This window comes from Nothobranchius furzeri, chromosome 2, assembly GCF_043380555.1.
Source record: "Nothobranchius furzeri strain GRZ-AD chromosome 2, NfurGRZ-RIMD1, whole genome shotgun sequence".
Classification (NCBI taxonomy): Eukaryota; Metazoa; Chordata; class Actinopteri; order Cyprinodontiformes; family Nothobranchiidae; genus Nothobranchius; species Nothobranchius furzeri.
Window position 1 is genome coordinate 64,313,068 of NC_091742.1, and position 27,994 is coordinate 64,341,061.

Here is a 27,994-nt window from a genome sequence, read left to right on the forward strand (position 1 = left end):
TTTTAAGACACTCCCCCTTCCGGTTGCCGCTACAGATCTGCTCATCCTGTTTAGAGACGATCTTTGTCGCTAGCAAACAGCAGAGAAAAGCCGCTGTTTGCTTACCATCTAACAGCTCTACTGACGTGTTTTTCACACTGACAGAAGTGGACGACTAACGGGGCTTGGACAAAAACGTACTGGTAAGAAAGAGGAAGCGTTAAATCCAGAATAAAAGCAGCGGTCAGATTTGTAGGGTTTGGGTTAGTTTACAGGCTAGCTGCTTGCTTGGCTAACCAGCAGGATTAGATGGAAACACCTGGCATAGATTTTATACTCATTTTATTAATTGTATCTTCATTTTATCTCGCTAAGGAGGGCTAAAACGGGCATAAATAATTAGAATATTATCCAAATTTATTAAAGTTGTGAAATGAATTACTTTCGTTTTGACATTTGCTTTTTTCTTTCCTCTAAAGTTCAAGGAACAGTCAGTAAACAGGCGGTGTTTATTTATGACGTTGTTCTGACTGCTAATGTGGCTGATTCAGGGACAGAAGCAGTCCTGAGGATGAAGACATAAAGCCAACGGATGGACCCTCAGAGAAGGAGGTAAGTGCCTCCTGACCAGACTGGGGATAATCCAGTTCAGCTGGTGCGGGCTGGCTGGATGTGATCACCATGTGACATCGCCTACAGATGGAGCTCTGCTCACTTCTGCTTTCCCCCACAAAACAACTGTTGTTTAGATGAAGGCAGAGCAGGAGCGTGAAAGAAGCTGCTGCTTCAGCAGCCGCTCGCCCACTCTCTTCTGTTTTGTCAAATAGTTCCAAGTTGTCCCTCAAAGTAGAAATTTCTCCAGGTATCTGAAGATCAAAGCAAGTGTAAAAAAACTGGTGTGTTTTGCAGCTCTGAAGATGACGATGCAGGTGAGCGAGGCCTCCTCCACACCTGGAAGGGCTACTCTTACAGCATCACCCCGGAGAGGCTGCTGCTTCCTCGGCCGGTGCTCCAGGCCGCTCTGGGAGCGCAGCATGGAGTTCTGCTGGTGGAGGGTGAGACTTTGGCGTGTTCTGATGCAAAAACAGAATATATGATAAGAGAAGCACATAAGTTATTCGCTAAGTTCTCCGTCCAGTGGCAGAAAGCTTGGGTCAAGCTCTGGCCCAGCATGATAATGAGCCAAAACACCAAAAGTGTGTTCTTCCTCTTTGGTTCCCCCTCAGGTGGACAGGTGTACAGTTTCGGGGAGTTACCATGGAAACAGAGTCCAGCATTGGAGGCGATGAATCCGACTCTAGAGAACACGCTCAGTGGGCAGCGGGTGGTCGCCGTGGCAGCAGGGAGCTTCCACAGCGGGGCGGTGACGGAGGACGGCGGAGTCCACATGTGGGGGGACAACAGAGCTGGACAGTGTGGCCTGTCGGGTCTCAGCTCCGTCCCCAACCCGACACCGGTGGCCCTGGTGGAAGCTGGCGGTGCAGAAACGGTGCCGATTCTGGAGCTGGCTTGTGGGGAGGAGCACAGCCTGGCGCTGTCGGTCCAGAGGGAGGTGTGGGCGTGGGGCAGCGGGTGTCAGCTGGGTCTGAACGCCCCTGCCTTTCCTGTCTGGAAACCCCAGAAAGTGGAGCAGCTGGTGGGGAGGTGCGTGTTGCAGGTGGCCTGCGGGGCATCACACAGCCTGGCTCTGGTCCGTTGTCCAGGTCTGCAGGACGTCCAGCGTCCCCCCGTGGACAAATGTAACCAGTGTAACCAGCTGCTGTACACCATGATGGACAAGGAGGACCACGTCATCATCTCTGACAGCCACTTCTGTCCTCTGAGGGGGGACACCACTGAGGGGGAGGCCAGGCTTGAGGCCACTGCTCCCACCCAGGGTCTCAAATCCTCCCCATCTGAGCCGGTCCTCCCCTCCTACAGCGCCTTCTCCCATATCCCAGCAGCCCCTGCAACTGAAGGACACACAGACCCGGCCTCTGACCTCAACGGTGCTCTGAACCCAGAGGAATCAGAAACACGACTAACTAACGGTCTGCAGCCAGGCTCGGATGCAGCTCAGTCTAAAGCTGCTGCCGCCGCCAAAGGGTCGCCGTATCCCGATGAGCAGGCGGTGAAGGAATACCTGAGGAAGCTGTCGGACTGCTCACAAGTAGAGTCAAAGACGGTGAGTTCAAGCATCCTTTAATAACACAAAACCTTTTTTTCCCAGATAAACTTCGGTCTCTTTGATTTATTTTTCGTTTTAATTGTGAAGTTTGAGTCCAGAATGACTTGTTCAAATGATTCAGATGATCTGAAGAGATCCAGAAATAAGAAACCTCAAAGTAGGATTCTGCTGCTTCCAAACGGGAAGGAAGATTATAGATGATGCATCTCATTTTTGTTTCTACTCCAGCCATCTTCTGGAGGTCGTAGCTCCTCCACTCTCAACAGCCTGGTGGCCTCTTGCGCCTCAGCAGTGGGCGAGCGCGTCGCCTCCACCTACGAGGCTTTGTCCCTTAAAAAGGTGATGAACTTCTACCTGCCGTCACGGTCCGAGGCACTAAGCGGAGTCGGGGAGAACACCGCGGAGCGAGTCCGCCGGGAGGAGTCGGTCCAGGCCAAGAAGAGCTCCAGCACGGGGGACATCCACGAGGAGGAGGCGGAGGTTTTGAGGCGCCGCCTGTCGCTGCCAGGACTCCTCTCTCAGGGTAGATACGCTGTTCACGTCTTATCCTCCTCCTATGGCCTTCTGCGTAAGTACACCTCGCACATGTGCAGGTGGACGTCAGTGTTTGCTCTCTCCTGGCTTGTTTGGCTTCACGTCATGGCATGCTTCATTCACAGCTTGGGAGTTTCTGTGTGTCATAAGTCTCGCAACATCCGTCAAAACCCGACAAGGACTCAAGCGTGCCGATGCGGCGACTTGACCATCCAACGTCAGATCTGTGTCTTGACGCCGAAACCAAATGATTTCAAGTTGATCAGACGGTGTAAAGAGAACCAAGATGGACAGAAATGTAATGTAATTAGTTGGGTTGGGCGATATGGCCTAAAATCAATATCGCAGTATACTGAGGATTTTATCCAGCTAACGATGAACGAAAACTACAGGTGTGCGCAGCGACAAAAGTTGTTCACTAGATGGGGCTGTCACATGTATTACGTATACCGGTCGGCCTCTAATTAAAAGCCCTTTTTACGAGACACACCATGTCGGTAAATCAGCGTAACATTACTGTAATGGTGTGTCTCAGAGATGCGCCGTGCCGGCATGACGGTGTGCAGGTTTTGCGGCATTTGTCTCGCCTCGCTTGGTAGTAAAATGGTAAATGGCCTGTATTTGATATAGCGCCTTCTAGAGTCCTGGAACCCCCCAAGGCGCTTTACAACACAGTCATTCACCCATTCACACACACATTCACACACTGGTGGGGATGAGCTACGATGTAGCCACAGCTGCCCTGGGGCGCACTGACAGAGGCGAGGCTGCCGAGCACTGGCGCCACCGGTCCCTCCGACCACCACCAGCAGGCAACGTGGGTTAAGTGTCTTGCCCAAGGACACAATGACAGCGACAGACTGAGCGGGACTCGAACCTGCAACCTTCCGATTACTGGGCGAGCACTTAATTCCTGTGCCACCATCACCCAGTAAGATTGCAGTAATTTTCATTGTTTTGTAAAAAATGGCTAATAGGACGCGAATGTCTACAACCTTCACACATTGTTTCTTTTTTCATTTTCAAATCTATTGACATGGGTCAAACTGTCGATTAGAATCGGAAATTCCGATAACGATAAACTTTCGATTTATTGCCCAGTAGGGCTGCACGATACTAGGAAAACCTGCGATATTCGATAACAGTGATTAATGTTGCGATGGCGATATTACTTGCGATGAATAAAAACTTAACTCAGGAACTAAAATAATCAGAAATAAAAAAAAAAGTTATAAAAATGAGAAAAGCAAAACACGTGAAAAGGAAAGGGAAAAAGAAAATAAACAAGAAAAAGCAATCCGTGGATCCCGGGAGAAGCAGAATCGGCAGAAAGAGCAGAACTAAGCTAACTCAGGTGTTTGCTAACCATCAAAATTAAGGGCTGTCCACCTTGGGGGCGGGGCTCTAACCTTTGAGAACCCACCCAATTGGCCAAATGGGTGAAGAGCTCTATTTGATTTGTTAAAAAAAAAAAAACGTAATACTTTCATTTGACAGAATGCATCATGTGTAGCAAACATTTGAGCTGACCATTCATTACGATATTTATCTGTTCTTTGCGATATGCGTATTGTGCATGCTGATATCGCGATAACGATATATTTACGATATATTGTGCAGCCCTATTGCCCAGCCGTACGTTACCGCCACCATGACAACCGCTGATAGCATTTTAAGGTCACCGTGATGACAATCTGTGGCTCATTAGATCATCACGGTAACACACGTGAACTCTGAGCAGTGGAAGGGTCCCGTGGTTACACTGGTTTTTAACTTGGCGAGTTTAAAGCCCCAACACTTCAGGCTTAGTGCAGAATTATGGAGCTAATAAAACTCTGTGGAAGTTTGGATGTTTGGACTCTAAGGAGATTTGAGAGTAAACCATTCGTCTCACAGCGGGTGGAAGAAGACTAAAATGTCCACATTTTGAAGTTTTATTTACAAAAAACTTTATGGAAATAAGAGTGAGTTAACAAATATTTTGGAGCTGTTAGACAGCTCTAAAGTGGGAGTGTGTGGCGTGTAAAATCTCCAGAAAACCTCCAACTTAAAAGGTGATTGTGTAAAAAGCATCAAAGAAGTCGAAACACCAGTTAAGCCATGAAAAGTCCAACTTTCTGTGACCCGTTTAAACTCTGATGTTTCTACAGGAAGGTCTACCTGACATATAGAGCTCCAAAAAGGGGCGGGGCTTTCTCATTTTTTGACCAAAATCCCGTATTTTCTCAGCATCCTTCGAGCGTATCTGCATCTTACTTACGTCATATCGATACTAGACGCCTCTACTCCACACAAGGTCATTTAAAACTAGAATTTTTTAAATATTTTAATTTTCAGGTTTGAAAAGGTATAAAAGTCAGGATTATAATAGAAATGCACTCTTAACATCAGCTTTTCTCACATTTTGTTTTTTTTAGATAAATAAGCTATAAATATGTAAAATGAATCATTTTTAGGACATTAGTACTTTCATATAAATTAATTTGTCTCTGCTATGAACTTAAAAGATAAATGATCATGTTGTAACTTAGATTTTCTCTAAACATGAACAATAATGATACTTATTGTAAATGTGGTGCAATAATTTAAAACTGACCTGCAGTCAGTTTGCATGTCCTGTTTTTATCAAAGGGATTAAAGTCCTCCACGTTATCTGTTCACCACAATCTACAGATCAATACACCATGTGTTTTTTAGGAGAATTTCCGTTTCACATAAACAAAATGTACCTATTAAAAAAAACAACCTTTTTTCTAACAAATGTGTTTTTAAAATCTGTTCTGACGAGAAATGACTCTAAAAACACTTTCTGCTGTTTCTGTGTGGAAAATCGATGTGAAAACAGGCTGGTTTTTTTATTATCAGAAAATCCCTCATTCATTCACGAAATGATCACTTTAGTTCCACGTGGCAAAGTGATGTCATCCTGCAGACTCATGGTGTGATTAATTGGAGTTATTAGAGCAGAAAGATGGATTCTGCGTGAATGAAAATCGGGGACAAGGTTTAGTTTGAGTTTTTACATACAGCTTCTTATTTCTTCGCCTAAAAGGTCAAGTGTGGTTATTATATTGATGGAAGAATCCTGCAGTTTTTGCAGCCTAATGAGGGACTGAAACTGTTATTTTAGATGTCGAGAGGCTTGTTTGTGTGTTTGTCCCGTCTGCTGCCTTCGACGACCCGGCTGATCGTTCGCATGAGTTAACTTTTTCTTAGAGCTGAGAAACAATCGCTGAAGTAGATGATGAATTAGAAACTTGGCGAATCCCTTTGTGGTTCTGCAGTGTCGCCCCGGCTCCTGAGGAAGGCCGCTCGTCCCCGGATGCGCGCCTTGGCCCTCACCCCGATGGGAGGAGGCGTTCCCGAGGACCAGGAGGTGCTGCCGTCCCTGCAGACGGAGGTGTGGAGCTGGGGGCGTAGCGAGCACGGCCAGCTGGGACACGGCGACACCTTGGCCAGGTGGGACTTTAATTTATGACGGACACAAACTACAACTCAAACTCAGACGTAATAAACAAGCAGTTAAAACAAGTACCTTGTTCTATCACTTTTAGCTGGGCAAAATGGCTTCAAATCAATATCACCATATATTGGCAGGGCTTTTCCTGTGTTCAAATTTACTAGGCGGCTGCCTCCAGCTATTTTTGTGCCGCCCCAGCCTGATTTCACTCTGCCCCCAGCTATATGGACGTTATTTTACCTGCAGTGGCAGCGTTGCGCCACTACAGGGGCGCTGTATCTGCAGCGGTGCGCCGAAAAGCACTAAAACCGCTGCAGAAAAAGATCAAAAATAGCTTGTGTGGCTAGTTGGTACATATCTGTGGTTGGTGCTATTGTACGCTGACCATACGTACTTCCCTTGGACATGTCCACTTTTCACTCTGTCCGGGGTATCCGTGGGGGGTGGTTCCTACCTTGATCAAAATGTCCGGTTATTCATCCAGGAGCAGGGATCGAGTTATGGGGGCTAGATATCTTTCAGGGAAAGATCCAGTTTCTGCCTATATTACAATATTTATGTACTCTCAGCGTAGCGGGGTTCTGTTGAGTGGAGAGGATGTAGGGCGCTGATCGTTGGCGCGCCCGCTGCGTCCAGCGCACGATTCATTCTCAAGGAGTGGCAACAAAACATTATTAACACGTGATCGTTCATATCTGTTCATATCATCTGGTACTCTTGTCTTTTAATCGTTCCCGACGCGCTCCGCTCATCGTGTGCTGCGGTGATTTCACCTCACTGACGCAGCATCGAAACGCGCACTCCGCTTTGCGGTCAGGAGATCCTTTGATCTGCTCAAAAGTAACTGATGAGGTGAAAAAGTAAGAATCCAAGCAGCAGATTTTCTGGAGAGTTTAGAGGAGATGCAGGAAGATGAGAGACAGACAGGACAGGAAAATAGTTTAATAAAAACAAGAAAACAAAACAAAGTGTTGAAAAGTCAAATGTAGGTAGATTTATCTCCTCTACACGTTTTATAAAATAAAAAGTTATACACATGTAGTATTTATACATCTGATACAATTCAGATCACCTTCAAAACTCAGTCACACACCCAGGGCCGTTTCAAGGCATTCTGGGGGCCAAGGCAAAACTGACCCCCCCCCCCCCCCCAACCCTAACCCGTGCATAATAGACATGCCAACATTACATTGTTAGCAGCAGAAATTAAACGTTATTACCATTTCCAATACAAATGCATGTTAATGAAATGCATTATATTTTACTGGATAAATTTATGTGTTATTTAGACTAAGATGAGTGTTATTAATACAAACCTAAAATGTTACTGAAATGTAGGTCAAATATTTAAATATATTTTATCTATAAATATCAGATGGAAAAAGGGAACTAAACACCAATCTAATGCATATTATTGAGCCTTTTATAATGTTTAGCCTTTAAAATATTGAGGCAGTTGAATGCACAGAGTACGCACGTGCTGGCGCACGGTCAGGAGGATGCTACCACCTCTGCCTCAGTTTGAGCCAGGAAAAACCCTGATTGAGGATTTCACCTCTAACGATAAACGGACGATAACTACAGGCATGCGCAGAAACAAACGTCCACTAGATGGGGCTGTCACAAGTTTTACGTTCAGTCGCGTTTCTACATGACTCAAGGTGGCGCAGCTTCTTAAAGGGACATGAACGCTGCCAACCTACACACATCTTCTCATTTTTTATTATCTAATGGGCCATTCCCATCTGTACCGGGTCGGCCCGGGCCGGGCGGGTAGCGTAGGTTGTTTACATATCTGGGTGGCCTGGTATTTTTCCGGGCCAACCAAGGCTCATTCTCAGCCCTCTTCTCGAGGGGGTCTGCTTCAGGCCGACCAGGGCCAACACACCCACTGCTGACAGCAAATTCACACCTTCCATTAGAGCAAGCCTCTGATTGGTGGGTAGAATCAGCCCACATGGGCTTAAGGCAAGGATGTGTGGAATCAACCGGGCCAGGCTGGGGCCGACTGGGGCTACCCGGCCCGGGCCGACCCGGTACAGATGGGAATGGCCCATAATTTATTGACTTGGGAAAACTTGTCCCGATAAGAGTCAGAAATTTCGATGACGATGCATTTTCGATTTATTGCCCAGCCCTACTTTTAGGGGTCCTGGTCCCTCGAGGGCCGCTATACTGCATGCTTTAGTTGTTTCCCTGCTTCAACTCGCCTGGTTTTAATCAGCAGGCGATTAACGGGCAGAGTGGCTCAACCAGTGAATCAGGGGTGTTGGAGCAGGGCAGCAGCAAGGCTCCCACCCTGCACCAGATCACTTTAATCACTTTGGTTCAGTAAAAATAACTTTTTCATCACTTTCTTTAATGCCAACAGCCTGAAACTAAAGGTTTCTTGGAGATGCAATAAAAACAAATGAGTACTACAGGAGCACTGTACTTTACTTCAGAAACACATTATATCTCCTTATGAACAAAAATGTACGTGTAAAAAATTAACGGCTTGTAGCAAGCCACGCCCCCTCCCTCTCTCCTGTTTTATAACTTTATGGCAGTGCCTCAATGCCATTTAGACATGTGCTTCCTGAACAGCCTCAGTTTGAAGAAATTGGTTTGTCTTTCAAGATTGATGAGCTAACTGCTAGTAAAAGTCCAGCCAACTTGGATTGCTTCCGCCTTAGCACAGCCATGACTTATGCTAACGTCATTTGTCTAAACAACAGAAATATTAAACTCCTGCTGATGTTGACATTTATGCTTGTAAATAATCAGATGAATCCACGTGACTACCCACAGGGAGAGAACCGGTTCATGAAATAACGTGAGCTGCTCTGCCTTTTAAAATATTAGTCACCTTAAGAAAACTGCTTTACAACTAGCCGTTAGCTCACTTAGCTAGCACTACAGAGAAATGCACTTTAAAAGGACCCGAACTGCGTCTGATTCCTGGTGAAACGTTGAAAAAGCATCTCATTATCTCCACCTGGTGGAGTTCAGCTGCAGGTTTCATGTAATCGGGTCTCACTGGATTACCTCATAGGTACAGTAAACGCGTCCCGGTTTAGAGCCGAAACAGCTCGTCATGCTCCATCTGTTTAATTCACTGATGAGTCATGATTTTAAAGCCGTTATTGACCTCTGACCTTTGTCCCTGTGTGTGTGTGTGTGTGTGTGTGTGTTTTCCCAGGCTACAGCCACTCTGCATCAAGAGTCTGAACAATAAGGAGGTGGTCCGGGTGGTGGCGGGGGCTCAGCACTCCCTCGCTCTGACGGCTCAGTCTCAGGTTAGCATCCCTCCAGCCCTCCGCCATGGTGTTTAGCTTTTAAATGCCCCACACACCTGTGTTCGTACCCTCCAGGTGTTCTCGTGGGGCAGCAACAGCTCCGGTCAGCTCGGTCACATGGAGTCCCCTAGCTCCGTCCCCCGACTCGCTAAGGTTTGGAAGCCAATGACGGATCCTCCCTTGTGACGCCAACGACCTTTTTGACCTGTGTTGTTTATTTATTTATTTATTTTCCTCTCAGCTCTCTGAAGGCATCCGGGTTTGGGATGCAAGCGCCGGAGAGAGACACACCCTCCTGCTGGCAGACGGAGACTGCATCCAGCCTATTATTTACTACAGCGGGCAGCAGGTGAAGGAGGGCGAGGACGAGGAGGCGGTTCAGGAGGGAGAGGAGGAGAATCGGGTCGGGAGCTACACCCAGCAGCCCGTTCTGCTACCTTTCTGTATGAACGTAAGAACACTCGGAGATGATTCCAGGTTCAGGGAGAAAAACCTTTCCTAACGAGAGCTCCGTTAATGCCAGCTGGTTCACGATCTGAACGTCTGTTTTTGCCCACCAGCTAGGTTATGTGAGCAGCGTGATTGCCGGCGGTCGGCGGTGCGTGGCGCTCTCCGACAGGAACGTGATGGGCTTCATCGCCAGCCTCCACGAGCTGGCTTCAGCTGAGAGGAAGTTCTACTGCAGGCTGTGCAGCATCAAGTCTCGGGTCATACGCCCCCTGCTGGAGCTGGGTGAGAGGGTGTTTTTAGACACCTGTCGGCTTGTCTCGAGTTCGTCTCTGACTGAAGTTTGACTCCAGAGTCTCTGAGCTCGACGCTTGGCCAAGGGACCCTAGAGCTCCTGCAGACGCTGGCGGGCCGGTTCAGCGTCCTGTGTCACCTGACCGGTCAGCACGCGGTCAGTCTCACCAGCAATCTGCGCCGAGGCCGGGACGTCAGCGGCCTCCTGATGCTTGACCACGTGGGCATCTTCCTCAGCTCCTACAGCGAGTAAGTCAGACTCGGTGCAGATTCGTTTTACTGATTTTAAGAAAACTAATCTAGAAACGTGCGTTTGTCTGAAGTTACTGCAGTGCTGTCGGCAACTTCCACGTGGTGGGAGGCTTCCAGGCTCTGATTAAACCGTCGCTGTGAGTATTCTCCCAAGAAAACATGCAAAAACGCCTGAAAACTGTCTGACTTTTAATGGCTGATGTTGGCTTTGTAAAGAGACGTCTTTGGGAAAATCCCAGAGCCGCTGCAGAGGCTGTCTGAGAGCAGCGAGGAGAACCTGGCTGTGCCTGACCTCCTGGTGGCGCTCTTCTACCTCCCAAACCTCCATCTGCATGAATACGGCCGGCTGCTGCTCAAGCTGGCCACCTGCTTTGAAGTGGTACGCAGACAACTGACTTCTATCAGCTCAAGTCGTTTGGGTTTTTTATATTTACAGTTGATACGGGTGAAATAATAAAAATGTGCATAGGTGGAACCTCCTGGAGTCTTGATGGAGTTTTGATGTCACGATTGTAAAATTCCCGTTTTTCCGTTTTCCTAGTCTTCCAACGATTATCAGAAGCTGCAGGACGGCTGCTCCAAGTTTGAAGCTTTGACCCTGCAGCTGAAGAGGAAAAGAAAGGAGGCGGAGTACACATCCCACTTCTGGAAGAGCTTTCCAGGGAAAATGACGGTGAACTGACTGTTTTTTCCAGCCCTCCGGGCTTCTCTGGTGTTGCTGAAACCTTTTGTTTCCGTTCAGGATTCGCTGAGGAAGCCCCACCGCCGACTCATCTACGAGAGCAGCAACAAATCTCTGACCCTGCAGAACGCCGGCAGGTTCTCTGTCAACTGGTTCATCCTGTTCAACGACTCTCTGATCCACGCACAGGTCAGCTCCACGCACCTGCTCCCGCTTCACCTCCTCTACTTCTTCTTTAGTTTCACTACCAACACTAACCTCATGTGTTTCAAAAGTTTGTGTGTGCTTGCCTTTGTGCTGTCAGGGCGTGGCGCCCCATAAAAATCCTGTAAGTATGCAGCCATCGTTAGCCCCCCCCCCATCCTCCTTCCACCCTCCATCTTCTGTCAGTTTGGGCCTTTGTGTCGTAAAACGTCTCTGTTACATCAGAAGTAAAAATGTCCATCAGATGATGCCAGAGTCGTGATATAAACACCTTTTAGATTAAAATTCAAAATTTGCCATGTTAAAACTTTAAAGGTGCAGTATGTAAGAATATAGTGAGAATTTTACAGTGAGAAAATCCCTAGAGTCTAATTAAGGATGTTCCAATCACGTTTTTTTTTTGCTCCCGATCCGATTCCGAGTCATTTGATTTTAAGAATCTGCCGATAGAGTCCTGATCCGGTACTTTACAGATGCATTAAGAAAAAAGGAGGACACACCAGAGTTGCGCATTGATCGTTCCACTACCTTTACTCATCAGAATCAGCGGATGAGGTCAAGTCAAGCGATCCCTGAGTCTAATGTTTCAGTCATCTTAGAAGGAAGGTTATACTGAATCTTATTTCATATCCAGCTGCGGGGATTATAAGATTTTCTCCGTTCAACACAAAGGACGGAGGGATGTAACGATGTTTACCTTTAGTGAGTGCGGGGTTGCCGTGCCTCGTAGGAGCTAATACTGCAGCGCTCACAATTGTAATTTGGTGACGGTCAGCAAAAAGCTCCAGTAATTTAAAGTGGTTGCAGTAACCAAATTTTACCACAGGATGTAGGAATGTAAGAAAATATCGATATGGCAATATGTCGTGATTTTTCCCCCCAGCGATATTTTATCGATATTTAAAGCCGTGTATCGAAAATATTGATGTCACAATATATGCTGATATTTTTTCCTGTAATATTATATAAATATTCAAAAGCCTTGTCTAATTTTGGAAGAATTTACATGCAAACATTTGTGTATTTTCTTTTCCTTTGGTGCAATTCCAACACCGACCGCTAGTTGGCAGCAGTGTGCGATGGGTTTAGTTTCCACCATTAAAATGTAAATCCCTCTGTTATGGATCCGATACCTCATGTTAATCATGTTAAGCTAAATGTATGATGATGTAATTGCCTCTACTGAAGTGGAGCTATTAGTAATCAGGGCAAACATGGCTGGAGTCTAACAGTATTGGCTCATATCAGCGATCATACTGTAATGACTCAGAGTCTCTGGTTGCTCTTTTATGAGTATTATTTTCGGGCTTCTGTCGCCGTAACCCATGCCTTACAAACTCTTAACTTTTTCAACAGAATCACTCGTAACTGAGTATTTACTAGCATAGCAAACCAGAGCAGAAAAAACCAGAACAACATTTCTCACCCGTTGAGCTCGCCTTCAGAATAAAACTTTTACCATATAGTTTACTATTCAAACCCTTACAATATGTTTGAGGTAATTTGGCCACTCCCACTATCTGTAGATGTTTCCTATTACACAGAGGACGGAGGGGTTTGGCTCGTCTCCGCACAAGCAGGATGGATAAACAGAACTCCGTTGGTGTTGAACGTCCCCAAATAATTAAAAATCAGGACGCCAAATGCAACGTTTAAAGCAGCACATTTACCCAGAGGCTCTCCGATTGAGCAGTCTTGTGAGAATACACGTAATAACCGCTTCGAGACAGGGCAACATGTCGCTAGCATAGTGGCTAAATGCTAGCGTAGTGGCTAATCGTTAGCATAGCAGTTTGACCAGTTATATCGATATAAAGTCATCTTATATCTTGTTTAAAATTATATCGATATTTTAAAAATATCGATGTATGCCCAGCTTTGCAATTTAGCAAAATAGAGATTTTTCAAAATAAGACACTGCAATTAATAAATGTGAGCTTTTTTGTGTATCTAAACAGACTAGAGAGATAAAAATAAACAAACACACACACTCCTGTGGAGAAACACAGCATGCCCATAATTTTATATACAGTTTTTACAGCAAAAGACGGATTTAATCAATGTGATTACAAACAAATTCATTTAATTTAAAGGTAACTATACAATAGCATTGTACACTACCACAAACACTAAGTTATTAACCCTTTAGAAAGGAACTGGTCTACAAAACAGCAGCAGGATCAGTGCAGTTTCTGATATCAACAAGCGGAGCAAACTGGTTACACACACACACACACACACACACACTCGGAAAGGGAACGGGGGTGGGGTTGGAAAACAGGCGTGAGCAGAAGCGCTCGTCGAAAATTCTCACCTGATGTGAGCAGGGGAGCCACGGACAGCCACAAGGCGGTTCGCAGCTGGTGTGTTTCTGGCGTTATGGAACCAGAACACATTTAAAATAAATATTTAAATATATTTTTGTTCAACTTTATTTAATTAAAAATATTTCAAGATAAGAGCCATTTTTGTAAGAAAATATTAGGTGGGTAAAGCAACATTCTAGCTAACATGTTAGTTGTATGATCATATATTAACATTTAACTACAAAAATAATGTTTAAAAGACCCTTATGCAAAGCAGACTTGGCTTTTAAGTTGCCAACAGTACAAATAAAGAAAAAAAAATAAAAAGCATGGATAAAAATGTTTATGTCTATAGTTACTTTTGTCACTTTAAAGTTTGTCGTACGACATTTGAGTTTTGTTTAACAGAACGGTACAAATCCATTTGTAGGAAAAAATAAAATCAGTTCAGCTGTGAATTTACTCAAAAAATAAGCTTTTACTGTGAAAGGGACCCTAACTGCAACAAACCATTTTTTGTTTGTTGAATTTTGACCTTTGACCTCTTGTTGCTTTCCACCTGTGAGAGACTGCACGGGACGATAAGCTGACCGCAATTAAAGCTGCAAAAGTTTAATTCTGCTCATTTAGCCACGTGAGACTCATGAAACATAAATATTTTAATTATCTCTTTAAGCTGCTGGTTTCAAAATAAAAGCACCAACAGCTGTAGAGGAATTACTTCCTGCTTGATCCCCGTAGTGTTTTTCCACTTTTTTTTTAAATTATTTACTTTTTTCCCTCTTTGTGGCTCAAAGTTGAGTTCTGTTGTGTAGTAGTTCTGCACATTTCAGTCCCCCCCCCCCCCACGATGTCCAGATTGTTCCTAGATGGTAAAATCGGCAGAAACACCCAGCAGGGAGACGCCAGATTTGTAATTGTTCTGAGCAGAAGTGTGTTGGTGGATGGTGATAAAAGCGTGCTTGCATGATTGGTGCTTTTTATTATTTGGTTGTTTGTAGGGCCCGACCGATATGCTTTTTTTTGGGACCGATACGATATAAAACTTTTAACAAAGGCCGATATAATGGCCGATAAATCTCCCTCACAAGAAAAAAAGAATTAAAAATGTTTTTAAGCTCAAACCCTTCATTCTCTGCCTTTTTGATGCAAACTTATTTCTCCATTACACACCAAAGAACTGTCTCAATAGCTCACTAGGGTTTCCAAGTAATACAAATAGGATTTATTTAGCAGATATCAAAAACAACAGAACACACAAACTCAGGCCCTGTCCACACGTAGCTGGGGATCTGCCAAAACGTAGATATTTTTCTACGTTTTGGCCTGTCATCCACACGAAAACTGAGTTTTTTCACACGAAAACGGATCTTTTTAAAAACTCCGGCCAAAGTGAAGATCTGCGCTTTCTCCATTTTGGGTGTCTGCGTGTGGACGGACAAAACCGGAGTTTTAAGGTCCGCAACGTCACTTTCCGCGACAAAAAAATGCTGACATCACGTGTGCGACCTGTGTTTACTCTAGCCGACAGCATGGATGCCCTCAGAGCTGCGCTCGCTTTATCAATTGTCCAAGCGCTGTTTGCTTGTTTGTTTTTGCAAGCGGAATTACTGCTCCTTGCGGAAGACCACAGACGAAGGACGAGGTTAAGAACGAGGGAAGTACTGCTGCCTACAGGTCTGGCATGTCCTTAACAACGTATTTATCCGGGTACATGTGGACAGTTTTTTTTTTAAAACGACATGGTGTGGATGCAAGTTTTTGGAGGGGCGGATATTCGTTTAAAAAAAAACCCGGCTACGTGTGGACTAGGCCTCAGTCACAGCATAAATCTAACATTGAAGTTTTTTCTTGTAAACTGTGTTTTCCACAAATACGTTTTAACTTAAAGGAATATTCCACCACTCAGTAAAATTGTGTCTTTTTAAGATTCCCTAGAGTTGACATGTCAGAAAAAGCATTTTATAACCAGCCCAATATGATCTGGCAGCAGTTGGTTTTCTTAGTTTAGCATAAAACAATGTAAGTTAATTCACATACGTTGTAGTGTTTTTTTATGTAGGTGAATGCAAGCCTTCCCTTCCATTGCTTTATGCTAAAACAACTGGTTACAACATGTTTTTTCTGACTTGGCTAACTCTGGGGAATCTAACAACACACACGTTTAGGGACAGAAGATCCCTATAAGAATATTAAAATAATAAAAATGCAGCAATAAATAAAACGTAATACGTGTGCTTTGTAACAAAGTAACACTCTGTGGAAGTTCACTTGGTGAACTTATTCACCCTGGACAGGAAATAATTGCACATAAGAAACATAAATAAGAAGAATAAAAAAAAAAAGTACCAAAACAATAATCTGTGTTCAAAGGAGTGGAGCCACACAACGAGTCATAAAGCTGGTGCCATCTGCTGGATAGGTAGCACAATATCAGCCATATCGGCCGTCTTTTTGGCCGATAGCCGATACTGTTGATGACCCTGATCGGTCGGATCCTAGTTGTTTGTGTAAAGGTTAAATTTGCAGTCATGATAGTAAGCCAACTTGTTTAATTATACGTTGAATAAATGATGTTCACTTAAATCAAAGCTGGTCTGGAAACAGGCGCGTTGCAAGCTTTTCGAAAGTGTGGGGGATGTTGTCTGTGCCTAAAATAAGTTCATGTTATTCATCTTGTTAGTTTAATTTCCATAGTAGCGGAGCAGGTTACAGATATTTCCATTTGACTGTTTATTTTGATGGATAAACTCAAGGATGCTGGTTGTTTTGAAAGAATTACCCCGACGCACACTGATGCACAAACAGATGAGCTGACATTTTAATCGTTAACGCACATCGTGGAGGTAACATCAGTCAAGAAATGATTCCCATCAGAACATCAGAGCTTTATACTGGACACTGTGCTCAGCGCGGATCGGAGCGCACACGGTGGACAGTGAGCTGAAAATCTGTAGAGGGGTTCGCAGCGTAGTGCAGAACCACGGCGCATGCGGTAAGATTTCCTCCCACTGAAACGGCCTGGAAACCCGGTCTCTCTGAGGGATGTGTCACTTGGAAAAATGTTTGCTGATTATGAAACTTTGGCTGAATAGCGCTTGTTCCCATCTCTAATATGGAGACGCATGACACATCCAGTCTGAGGCAGAATAGCAGCTCAGAAAGCACCTGTAGAGACATTTGATTACGCACAAAGTTTATGTGGAGCAGAAGCGGCCGGGCCACGGCAGGTGAAACGTTCCTTTAGCCTACATGAAGTGTAACATTAATATGCTACTGGACACGCTGGTCTGGTTGGTTAGACCAGTGTTTGAAGTGGAAAACACACACACACACACACACACCACACACAACACACAACACACACACACACCAATTAAAATAATGCTGATAGCGTGGACTAGAAGACAGGTGATGGTTTATTTAAACGATGATCAGGCTGCTGTAAAATGTAATCTCCATCCACATCCAGACACAATTATCCTCTATTCTTTCTCTATTTGCTCTGCTCTTGTCTGGGCTGACGTAGCTGACGGTGCGCGTGGCACGCCTAGCGGCTGTGATGCACATTTTACGCATTTGGAGAGATGGGCTGGATGCTTTGCTTTTACTGGAAGATGGATTGAAGATGGATATATATATATATATATATATATATATATATATATATATATATATATATATATATATATATATCCATTTTTTTTTTTTTTTTTCAAAAATGTCGGAGATTTTGCCGCATGAATAACCGTAAAAACTACCGGTGTGCATGTACCCTTATGAAAGAGTCCTACGTTGAGAGGTAAATATTAGAAGTGCAGGTAATGCATGGTGCCGGTCCACTTAACGCACGGGTGTAGACTGAATATTAATGACGAGTGAATGAAAATGAAATTGTGAGTTTTTACTTCATATTTTAGAAATAAAAATGACGGGGAAAAATTTATGACGTCCTTTGAAACGAAATTCTCTAGCGCGACCTGCCTGCTTCACTTAAGTCACTGCTTATTAAGGCCCGCCCACAAATGACAACCTGGCCCCGCGCCTGTTACTAACCTCTGCAAATTGTTGTTCTTCACTTTATCAAACTCAGACTTTGTACAGCTAATGTCAAGATGTAGAATTATGAATTCAGTCGAGCTCTTCCCTCCGTCCTCTTGTTTCTCAAGAGAAGGGAGGGGAAGGAGATGAGGCAAACGGAGTGAGCGCCAAACCAGACCGGTGTGGAGGTGAGCAAAACGGCTGGGAAAGTGTGGGTGTTGAAACCCCCACATCCCCCACGAGTGCGACGCCCATGTCTGGAAAAAAAGGAATATTTATTAATGAACTAAACCAAACAGTCCAATAATTGGTGGATATTTTCCCTCCATGCAAAACTGTTATTCCTTTAGTTAGGTTATAAAAACTGTCCCATAAATCAGTCTACGGAGCAAATTCAGACTCTAAAAGTTAGAAAAGCTGACGTGAAAACACCAGTGGTCATGAATGAATGTGGAAACGTTTGCATGAGCGTTTGTGTCTTTTTCTGTGTTCTAATAAAATTGTATTAATGTTCCTTGTTGAATTCTGTAATGTTCTCCCTTTTCTCTGATTTTCCATCCAGTTTTCCACCCATCACATCTTCCCCTTGGCCACGCTGTGGGTGGAGCCGACGCCAGAGGACGACGCCGGACTGTACGTAAATGAAAACGGACCGTTTACACACACGGAGAGCAGTGTTTGCAACCTGCAGCTGTAAAATAAAAAATTACTGAGTCTACACTGGAACGTGTTTTTCAGTGCTGTGGCTTTTGGTAGAAATATGCCATGAAACATCATAAGACATGTCTCCATAGACAACAGAGAAGCTTTGGTGAACCAGGTGAATAATCCCCGCCCCCTTTTAGCTGCAGTCTCAGGTAGACTTCTCAGTAGAAACATTTAGCTCACAGAAAGTTTTGTGTTGAACAAATACAAACTTGTATTATTTCATACCACAAATGCAAATGACTCATCAAATTCTAGGTATTTGTCTCTTCTTCCATCTGCTGCGTCTCTCCCTGCTGTGGAACTGATGGTTTCCTCTCAAACCCCCTCAGAGTCCAGAGAGTTCTCACCCAGACTTCTGCTGTAGCTCCAAATATTCTGCTCAGCGCCGGCAGCGACGGGTCCTTGTAGCTTGTTGCATCTCCAACATAAACACTACAGAAAAGTAGTAGAGCCCCAGTCCCGACTCCTACCCGCATAAACGCAATAAAAGTGATTGATTGATTGATTTGATAAAGTTGTAATCAATCAAGGATACTTTATTAATCCCAGAGGGAAATTAGAGTTTCAGTACACACAATTCAGAGATCAGACAGACATGGGCAAGACACATGACAAGAATTGGTGACTGTGGTCATTCGCAACCCTGAGTCGCGCTACCTTAATAGAGATAAGAGGGGTTACATGAGGATTGGTTCAGGTGGAGGGAAAAAAAGGCACTTCAGAGTTACCCTCCACCGGGAGGGCAGCTTTGCTCTGCAAAACAAAACACCTCAGACAGATATGCAACAGACTTCAAACACAAGTGTCCACTAGGTGGGGGGGTGGGTTGGGACTATCTCCACTTCAGCTCCTACAGCCACGATAAGCAGCGCATGTCACCTCAGTGTGGATGGGGGAGGAGCATTGAGGGTTGGAGGGTTGCAGTGACCCTGGACGCTTCAGCGGCCTTCCCGCTGTCCTGCCCAGGCTGGGATAGGAGACAGAGTTGAGTTGCCATAGCGACGGCACATTCCACATATCTTCTGAGGGGGAGTTTTCATTGGAGCCTTGCAGGCTCAAGGGCGCCAGATTCTGATTAGAAATTGTTTTGGGGCCAGACAGAGATAATTTCCTGTCTTAAAGTTCCTTGGTCCTCAACCTCTCAGACATATAAAGACAAAAGAGTTAAAACTCTGTTATTATACATCTAACAAATACAACCTCAGTAGAGACAAAAATGTGGGGACCCCCTCAGGGGCCACGGACCCCAGGTTGGGAACTTCTACTATAGAAAAGTCAAAACTGTCTGGTTCCCACCGGGTGGTGAGAGAGAGACAGGTGTGTGGTTACCGTAGGGACCTTAATGAGCCACGGGCCGTTACCGTTAGCCATCATCATACACTGCAGTTGGTGGCTTGGTGGGAATTTTTTTGGTAATTAGCCACAGTCGGTCACCATGGCGACACTAATGAGCCACTAGCAGCGGCTTTAACATTTCTGTGTAGTGTCACAACGTTGATGTTTGCTGCGTTGGCCCTGGTCAAAGTTTCTTCAAAAAATTCAGTTCTTTTCATCAATCACTGTGTGATTTATTTAGTTATTTATTTACTCACCCGTTTGTTTGGTGTGTAGACACGGGCTAAAGGTGATCACGCCTGAGGAGACGTTCACCCTGCTTGCTTCGTCTGCCACAGAGAAGGTGAAGGTTTATTTATTTTTGTCCCAACAGACTTACCGTAAAAGCTCTTCACCTGCTGCCGCGTGTTTATTTCTTTTCTCCAGTCCAAGTGGCTTCGTGCCATCAACCAAGCCGTGGATCAGGCTCTGAGCGGGGCAGGGCAGGACGTGGGTGGGGCGGGTCAGGTGTCAGAGCCGCCGATCTCCAGAACGGCTTCTTACACCTTTTATAAAGAAGGTCGGCTGAAGGAGGCGACGTACGAAGGGCGCTGGGTCGCTGGGAAGCCCCACGGCAGGTAGGACTCGGTTTCATTCCAAGAAAATCCATTTGAACGTTTGATTTGTTTTCTGGTGGTTTTATTTCAGAGGAGTGTTAAAATGGACCGATGGGAGAGTTTACACCGGCTCCTTTAACAATGGACTAGAAGATGGGTGAGTTTTGCCCCCAGAGATCAGGTGGAACCGACCTGAAACACTGACTTGTGCGTGTTTTTTCTGCAGCTTGGGGGAGTTTGTAGCTCCTAATAAAACGCTGAACAAGAACGACCACTATCAGGGTTACTGGAAGGACGGCAAGATGCATGGCCTGGGCTCCTACAGGTGAGTCCAGGTGTGGAAGCGTTTACCTGAGTGTCGGAAGCTCGCTAGAGGACCCCTCCTCCGTCCCGCTGCAGGTACGCTAGCGGGGAAGTGTACGACGGCTGCTTCCAGGACGGCATGCGGCACGGACACGGCATGCTGCGGAGCGGGAAGCTCAACACGTCCTCCCCCAGCGTCTTCATCGGCCAGTGGCTGCAGGACAAGAAGACCGGCTACGGTGTCTTTGACGACATCACAAAGTAGACGAAGCCTCCTCTGTTCAGTGTGGCTGTCTGGTCCAGGTCATGTTTCTGAAGCTTTGTGTTTCCCGACAGAGGAGAGAAGTACATGGGGATGTGGCAGGACCACCAGCGCCAGGGCATCGGCGTCGTCGTCACGCAGTTTGGGCTTTACTATGAGGGAGCCTTCAAAGACAACAAGATGATGGTGGGGACGTCTATCCCCAGTCGGACATGCCAGATGTTTAAAACGGTTCACTGTAAAATGGCTGTGTGTGTCTCAGGGGACGGGGATCCTTCTGTCAGAGGACGACACCACCTATGAGGGGGAGTTCTCAGACGATTGGACCCTCAGTGGGAAGGTAACCGGTGTCTGCTGGATGAGCTCATCGTAGGTGTGGGCTTACACCTCCTGTCTCTCCCCCAGGGTGTCCTGACCATGGCCAACGGCGACTACCTGGAGGGCTCCTTCAGCGGCGAGTGGGGATCCGGCCTTAAAGTGACAGGCTCCTATTTTAAACCTCACCTGTTCGACTCGGACAAGGACAAAAACCGAGCCGTGTATGTTCTCCCTCCATCTCTCTCTCTCTCTCTTTTACTCGTCCTTCTGTAGCTGATGCGTTTCCGGTGTCATGACAGGAAGCTGGGCCGTCTGTGCGTGTCTGCGGAGGAGAAATGGCGTGCTGTGTTTGAGGAGTGCTGGACTCATCTGGGCTGCGAGGCACCGGGTCGAGGGGAGCACCGGACGGCCTGGGAGCGCATCGCTGAGGCGCTCACCACCAACCGGCAGCACCTGCTGGACAGGTACAACCCTCGGAGTCAGGCAAACCTGACATTTAATAAAAATGTCTGGAATAACGCGAGTTTGTTGTGTCTCAGTCCAGAAACGCTGTCTCTGAGTCACAGTAGAACCCTGGAGGGTCTAGAGATTGTCCCCGATCATGAAGGGCCCGTCACCATGGAGAGGTACCACTTCATCCGCCTCTACCTGCTCAAGGTGAGTTCAGCTGTCATCACGATGTCCACATAAGCCGGGGGGGGGGGGGGGGGGGTATTACGGAGCTCTGTTGTGGTTAATTATTAATAAAATGTGACAATCAGCTGAAACTGTTGAGAACATTTTGGTTCAAACTAACAGGAGATGTTCAGAAAGTGTGGAAGCCTGTGTTCATCATGTGTTCGTCATGTGTTCATCACGTGTTCATCATGTGTTCATCACGTGTTCGTCATGTGTTCATCACGTGTTCATCATGTGTTCATCACGTGTTCATCATGTGTTCATCAGATGTTCATCGCGTGTTCATCACGTGTTCATCATGTATCATGTGTTCATCATATGTTCATCATGTGTTCATCGCATGTTCATCATGTGTTCATCATGTGTTCATCACCTGTTTGTCATGTGTTCATCACGTGTTCATCATGTGCTCATCACGTGTTCATCATGTATCACATGTTCATCATGTATCATGTGTTCATCACGTGTTCATCATGTGTTCATCGCGTGTTCATCATGTGTTCATCGCGTGTTCATCATGTGTTCATCATGTGTTAATAAACGAACTAGGGCTGCAACAACGAATCGATAAATTCGATGAAAATCGATTACTAAAAGCGTTGGCAACGAATTGCGTCATCGATTCGTTGTGTCGCACAACTCTTCCAAAAGCGCCCCCCCTTCCCGCCAGCCGTTGCGCGCATACAGATCAGCGCGAGGGAGAACCGGCAGTTGTTTGGAAGAGGAACATGGCAGAAGCAGCCAAAAAAGTAAAACCTTTTTAAGTTTGGGAGCATTTTCAGTTAAATCAAGCGAAGACATGCGTTACCTGCAACGTTTAGGTCAGACTTAGCATGGCACGGGATGATGCAGCGTCTTAAACGCAAGCATGTCGGGATCATCAGCGAGGAAGGAGAGAACTCTGTGTCCGGGTAAATTAAAAACTTTTCAAAAGTTAATCATCCAAGTCCCGGATTATTACACAGGCTAGACATGCCCTAAGCTCGTAACAAAAGAGTCTAAAGTCGTGAGCGCGACGCTTATTAGATGAGCGGGGGTGGGGGGGGACTCGCGCTGCTGCGAACCGGTTCCGCCCAAGGCCGGATTAACTGGGCAATTGCCCAGGGCCCACGAACTCTAAAGGGCCCAGGGCACAAGCAAAATACTGTATCTATAATTTCCCGCTTTATGAGGACTATGGTGACCGTACGTTCCGTTTTCCCCGGACGTGTCCACTTTTCACTCTCTGTCCGGCGCGTCCGGACTGCGGGTTCTTGTATTGATGAAAATGTCCGGCTTTTCATCCAGGAGCAGGGATCGAATTATGGGGGAGCTGTATATCCTACACATCCAGTAGGGGAGCCAGAAAAAAGTTTTCTATATTATATCATTTTTGTACTCTTCTGAGCAGAGAGCACAGAGAGCGGCACAGCGCATTGTTGCGCAGCGATCCAGGCAGCTGCTTCCAGCGCACGGTCCATTCTCAAAGTGGCGCAACCAAAAATCTATAATTAGCACACGATCGTTCATGTCTGCACATGTTGTCTATTTTCTGTCTTATTTGTGCCTGCAGCGCTCTGCTACTGCGGAGCTCATCACCTGTGCTTTGGTGATGTCACCTCACGCAGCATCGAAAACACGCTCTGCGCTTTGCAGTCAGGAGATCCCTTTGAGCTGCTCAGAAGTAACTGATGAGGTGAAAAAGTAAGAATCCAGGCAGCAGTTTTTCTGGAGAATTAAGAGGAGATGCAGGAAGATGAGAGACAGACAGGACAGGAAAATAGTTCAATAAAAACAACAAAACAAAACAAAGTGTTGAAAAGTAAAATGTAGGTAGATTTATCTCCACTACACGTTTTTACCTATAAAACAATAAGTTACACACGTAATATTTATAAATTTGATACTATTCAGGTCACCTTCAACACTCAGTCACACACCCAGGGCCGTTTCAAGACCTTTTGGGGGCCAAGGCAAAATGCCCCCCCCCCCATAACTGGGCTCCCCAGAAGCCTCTGTGTAATTCATACCCTCTCCAGTAGTGTTAGTTATACAGTGTTTATAAAAGCCCCTCAGGCATTACTGACATGTTCTAATATTATCAGATGAAAAACTAAATTATCAGACATGCTGTCTCATCTGCTGCTTTTCTAAACTTGCAGAAAGTAACAAAACCATTTGAAAGCCACTATTTGTGGATTCTCTGAAAGTTTCCATGGAGTGTGGGACAACTTATTTTTTCAGTCATTTTTGGAAATAGTGATCAATTTTGATTAATTCACAGCCTATGTTTAATTACATTTAAAAATTAGTTGTTTGACATCCCCAGTTATGATAAATGTCTACAGATGAGATCAAACAAAACAGATGAGAATTGCCCTTAAGCTGTTTAATTGGACCAAGCATTTTAGGTCACAGATAGATGTAGCTTAGGGTCTCTGTCTATACACCTTATAAGACAATTTAGGTGATGGCATGTTGTTTTTCTGCTACTGAACTGTTGTCTAATAATGTTGTGTTAAATAAAGTGAAGGAAGGAGAGAAATAACGTTTCCCTAGCAGTTTTAAAAAATTTCCCCATGTAATCCGATTAATCGATTGATCGTGTCGAGACCCCATCCGATTCATCGATTATCCAAATAATCGTTTGTTGCAGCCCTAAAACGAACCACATCTCATCTCAGCTGCGTTGACGTGCTTTTACACAGAAAGTTGCCCAGAACATTTTACTGAGGATGTTTTTCTACTCCACATCAGCCTCCGTAAACCCAAACCAGGTGTGTGTAACCGATGTTGCCCTGTCTTCTTTACAGCACGTCTCCATCCACCCGCTGCAGAAACGGCTGCTGCATTCAGGGATCCGTGCTGAAAACCTCACCATGAATCTGCGTGTTTTCACTACAGACTTGAACACGTTTGTCGAATGATTCGTGCAATAATCAGATTTTTTATTTCACTTCCACAAAATGCAAGTTCTGGATTAGAAATGACCGAAACGGTGACGGTTTGCCGTCGTATTTAAAAGCCGGCACTCATTAATTAGGCGTCATTTTTTAAGTCGGGTAGTCTAAATGACGACGGGGAGGCTCGCTGGCTGTTGCACACGTGTGCAGTGGGGCGTTATTTTACTGCAACAATCCGAATGGCTGTGTACATGCACGTCAGTCAGAATAATGATCGGACAAAACCACCTCTCTCAATCGGATTGACATTTCATTCCGATCGGGCTGAATCGGATCAGAATATTCCGACTGACGCGTTTACATGCAGAATTTTTTAATCTGATTGGGCGTTTGATCTGATTAATTGTGCGCATGCTAACGTGGCCACGGAGAGTTCTGGACAAATGACCACTTTGAAACACGGGTTTCTGCACAGGCTTGCGACACCCCCCTCCATCCGCTGGGACGGCTGTTGGAAACCCTGGTGGCGGTCTACAGGATGACGTACGTCGGTGTCGGAGCTAACCGTCGCCTCCTGCAGCAGGCCGTCAACGAGATCAAGTCCTACCTCAACAGAATTTTCCAGATTGTCAGGTTAGATAGATACTGCATCAATAAGTGTCTGACACCTGAAGCTACGCTGTCTGAGTCAACAAACTTTGGTGAGAAACCTGATTTCCTGACAGGCTCTTGTTTCTTTCTCCTATTGCTCCCTAGATTTCTGTTCCCAGACCTTCCAGCAGAGGGTGGTGTAATACCTGAACCAACAGAAGACCTGCAGGACCAGAAGCAGCAGACTCCCTCTGACTCCCCTATGGAGTCACCTAAACCCAGGTACAGCTCCGTGCTGCCTCAACAGCCCCTCCCATGTGTGTGTTTGGTTAACCCCCCCCCCCCCCCCCCCCCGTGTGTGTTCCAGCCGTGTGGTGAGCAGCTCCGCTCTGCTGCTCCCCGTCCTGCTGCCTCGCCTCTACCCGCCACTCTTCACCCTCTACGCTTTGGAGAAGGAGAAGGAGGACGATGTGTACTGGGAGTGTGTCCTCCGCCTCAACAAGCAGCCCGACCTGGCTCTGCTCGCCTTCCTGGGCGTCCAACAGTATGTCTCTCTCTCTCTCTCTCTTTCTCTCTCTCTCTCTCTCTCTCTCTCTGTGGACAGTAGCTGCAGGAGAGTCCGACATCCTAACTGCACTTATTGTGTCTCATTTTCAGGAAGTTTTGGCCCGTTTCCTTCCCATCCTCCCTTTCTTCTTTAGGAGAGACGCAGCAGGTACTTTGTTTTGTTTTCCATTAACATTCAAACCAGCGACTGATGCAACTCAGAGCCTCCTGTTTTTGTGATGTCCTGCAGGTCATCTCCAGCACTAAAGATGTCTGCTTTGCCTCTGCGGTGGAAACGCTGCAGCAGATCAGGTACGACTCCGCCCAGCGCTCACATTAAACCGAACCTCTGGTAAAATCTTTTACAAGGGTTTTCTTGTTTTGTCTCGCAGCACAACGTTCACCCCGTCTGACAAGCTGCAAGTGATCCAGATCACCTTCGAGGAGATCACACAGGAAGTGCAGTCGCTGCTGAAGCAGGACTTCCTGTGGTCCATGGACGACCTTTTTCCCGTCTTCCTCTACGTTGTTCTGCGTGCTCGGTGAGCGGGACGTCCAAACATCCTTTTTGAAAATAACTAAATGTGTGCAGAAGTCTTGAAAAAGTTTGGAGAATGAGTGAAAAAGCACCCAGAGTACAGTGAGCACCTCGTTACGAGACTAACGCTCATTCTGGTTTTCCTTTCAGGATCAGGAACCTGGGGTCAGAGGTCAGCCTCATCGAAGACCTGATGGATCCCTGCGTTCAGCACGGAGAGCACGGAATCATGTTCACCACCCTGAAGGTAGCAACACTCCAACACGGTCTGGGCTTCCGCACTCGTCTCCTCATCTCTCCATCTTTTCTGCCTGTAGGCGTGCTACTACCAGATCCAGCATGAGAAGATCACATAGGACCATGGAGCTTCCTCCTCCTCCGTCCCCTCAGCGCCAGATGGACCCGGGCTCGGTGAAATCAGAGGATCATGCGCCAACAGCTCTATTTGCTGTTGTCATGGAGACTGATCCGGAGCTAAGAACACTTTACCTTTATGTAGTCCTGATGTGGGCGGAGTCATTAGCTGGTGTCACATCGTGTGACGCTGGAGTCTAAGTAAACCGGACATTAATTTCTGCCAAGAGGATTTTTTTTAACCTAAAAAGAAAAAAAGATGTAATTTTCCTTTCAGACTGACTCGTGTTGTTGCTCTTTACCGCCCCCTGGTGGAGACCTCTGCAGGGAGCTAAATCTAATTCCAACAGACTTAATTTCAGGGTTTTTGTCTGTTTTTATTTTTTGTTTTTTTGTTTAATCCTCTTTAGACAACCCCTCAACAAAAAGCAAATGCATGAATGCATTTCCCCATGAAAAACAGTTTTATTCCTTCTTTCCTTTTAAAACGTTTAAAGCTGCCAGGACTGTAACTGATGCAGTCCTGCGCAAATGTGAAGTTGTCTTGATCCTGCAGTCACACCCTCAGTTGCATCTTCAAAAGGCAAAACCGACTGAAAACTTTGCTCTTTCTCTCAAGAATTCCTTTTTTCTTTTTTAATGTGCTCCTGACTTGACTGACTCCAGCTGAAGAAATATGAAAACATTTTCACCTCAAATATTCTAAAAGATTCTCTTTCATTCGTTCAAAACGTCTCTGGCCCTGTTGGTTGTGAACATGTTGTTTTAAGACAATCTGAGCCGTCCCCAGATTACTAAGTACTGACACCGATCGTTAGTGAATGGCACGTCTGAAGAAAGCATGGCTGCTCCTTTCAGGTGCACTCAATCAGACTCGACTAGTTGCACCCGGTGAGAACAGCCTACCTCTATTTGAAGATTTTATCGAACATAAACGGAAAAGATCTTGTTTCTGTAATAGAACGAGTTAAATGTTTAGCTGCGTCGTCGCCAGATGGGACGCTGCTGCTGCAGGTGGAGGCTTCAAGCTGCACCGTCTGTCATCAGCAGTGTTTGTTGCGTTTTGTTTACGGAAAACGTCTGCACGGTTTAAAAAACTCCAAAATGCTGCTGAAGCTAAACTGTTTTCTGGAGTTAAGTCGGCAGTTTTCCCGCACATGAAGCTCTTTTACAGTTTTGTAAAAGTCTAGGTTGTTTTCTCCTGAGTTTGGACAATAAACATGGTGGACCCCCCCTACT

The 27,994-nt window shown here is 45.7% G+C and overlaps 1 protein-coding gene across 6 annotated transcripts; it reads left to right on the forward strand.

Moving 5' to 3' along the window:
• The first annotated feature begins 14 nt into the window (after window positions 1-14).
• als2b (alsin Rho guanine nucleotide exchange factor ALS2 b) lies at window positions 15-27,987 on the forward strand. 6 transcript variants are annotated; one of them, XM_054747591.2, is made up of 35 exons: window positions 18-182; window positions 531-591; window positions 889-1,034; window positions 1,206-2,143; window positions 2,375-2,714; window positions 5,965-6,139; window positions 9,322-9,418; window positions 9,494-9,571; window positions 9,660-9,869; window positions 9,979-10,150; window positions 10,219-10,408; window positions 10,483-10,548; window positions 10,628-10,790; window positions 10,953-11,084; window positions 11,154-11,282; window positions 11,398-11,421; window positions 18,207-18,277; window positions 19,964-20,030; window positions 20,114-20,304; window positions 20,375-20,440; window positions 20,510-20,608; window positions 20,683-20,847; window positions 20,923-21,034; window positions 21,111-21,188; window positions 21,254-21,387; window positions 21,466-21,630; window positions 21,706-21,823; window positions 25,202-25,359; window positions 25,483-25,599; window positions 25,685-25,861; window positions 25,975-26,032; window positions 26,114-26,175; window positions 26,256-26,405; window positions 26,552-26,648; window positions 26,719-27,987. In XM_054747591.2, exons 2-35 carry the CDS (start codon window positions 572-574, stop codon window positions 26,755-26,757), a joined length of 5,004 nt encoding a protein of 1,667 aa, XP_054603566.2. In that variant the 5' UTR covers window positions 18-182; window positions 531-571; the 3' UTR covers window positions 26,758-27,987. The 6 variants fall into 6 exon arrangements, with proteins under 6 accessions (XP_054603564.2, XP_054603563.2, XP_054603565.2 ...); XM_054747589.2 differs by having other exon boundaries at window positions 15-182; window positions 459-591; window positions 21,466-21,823; XM_054747588.2 differs by having other exon boundaries at window positions 15-182; window positions 21,466-21,823.
• Window positions 27,988-27,994: the final 7 nt, after the last annotated feature.

What these genes read in the sequence shown, in the direction of transcription:
- als2b (XM_054747589.2), top strand. Translation starts at nt 572, where the DNA reads ATGGACCCTCAGAGAAGGAG. An exon ending in ATGGACCCTCAGAGAAGGAG is followed by an intron (nt 592 to 888) that starts GTAAGTGCCTCC and finishes TGTGTTTTGCAG; the next exon opens with CTCTGAAGATGACGATGCAG. An exon ending in CTCTGACGGCTCAGTCTCAG is followed by an intron (nt 9,419 to 9,493) that starts GTTAGCATCCCT and finishes CGTACCCTCCAG; the next exon opens with GTGTTCTCGTGGGGCAGCAA.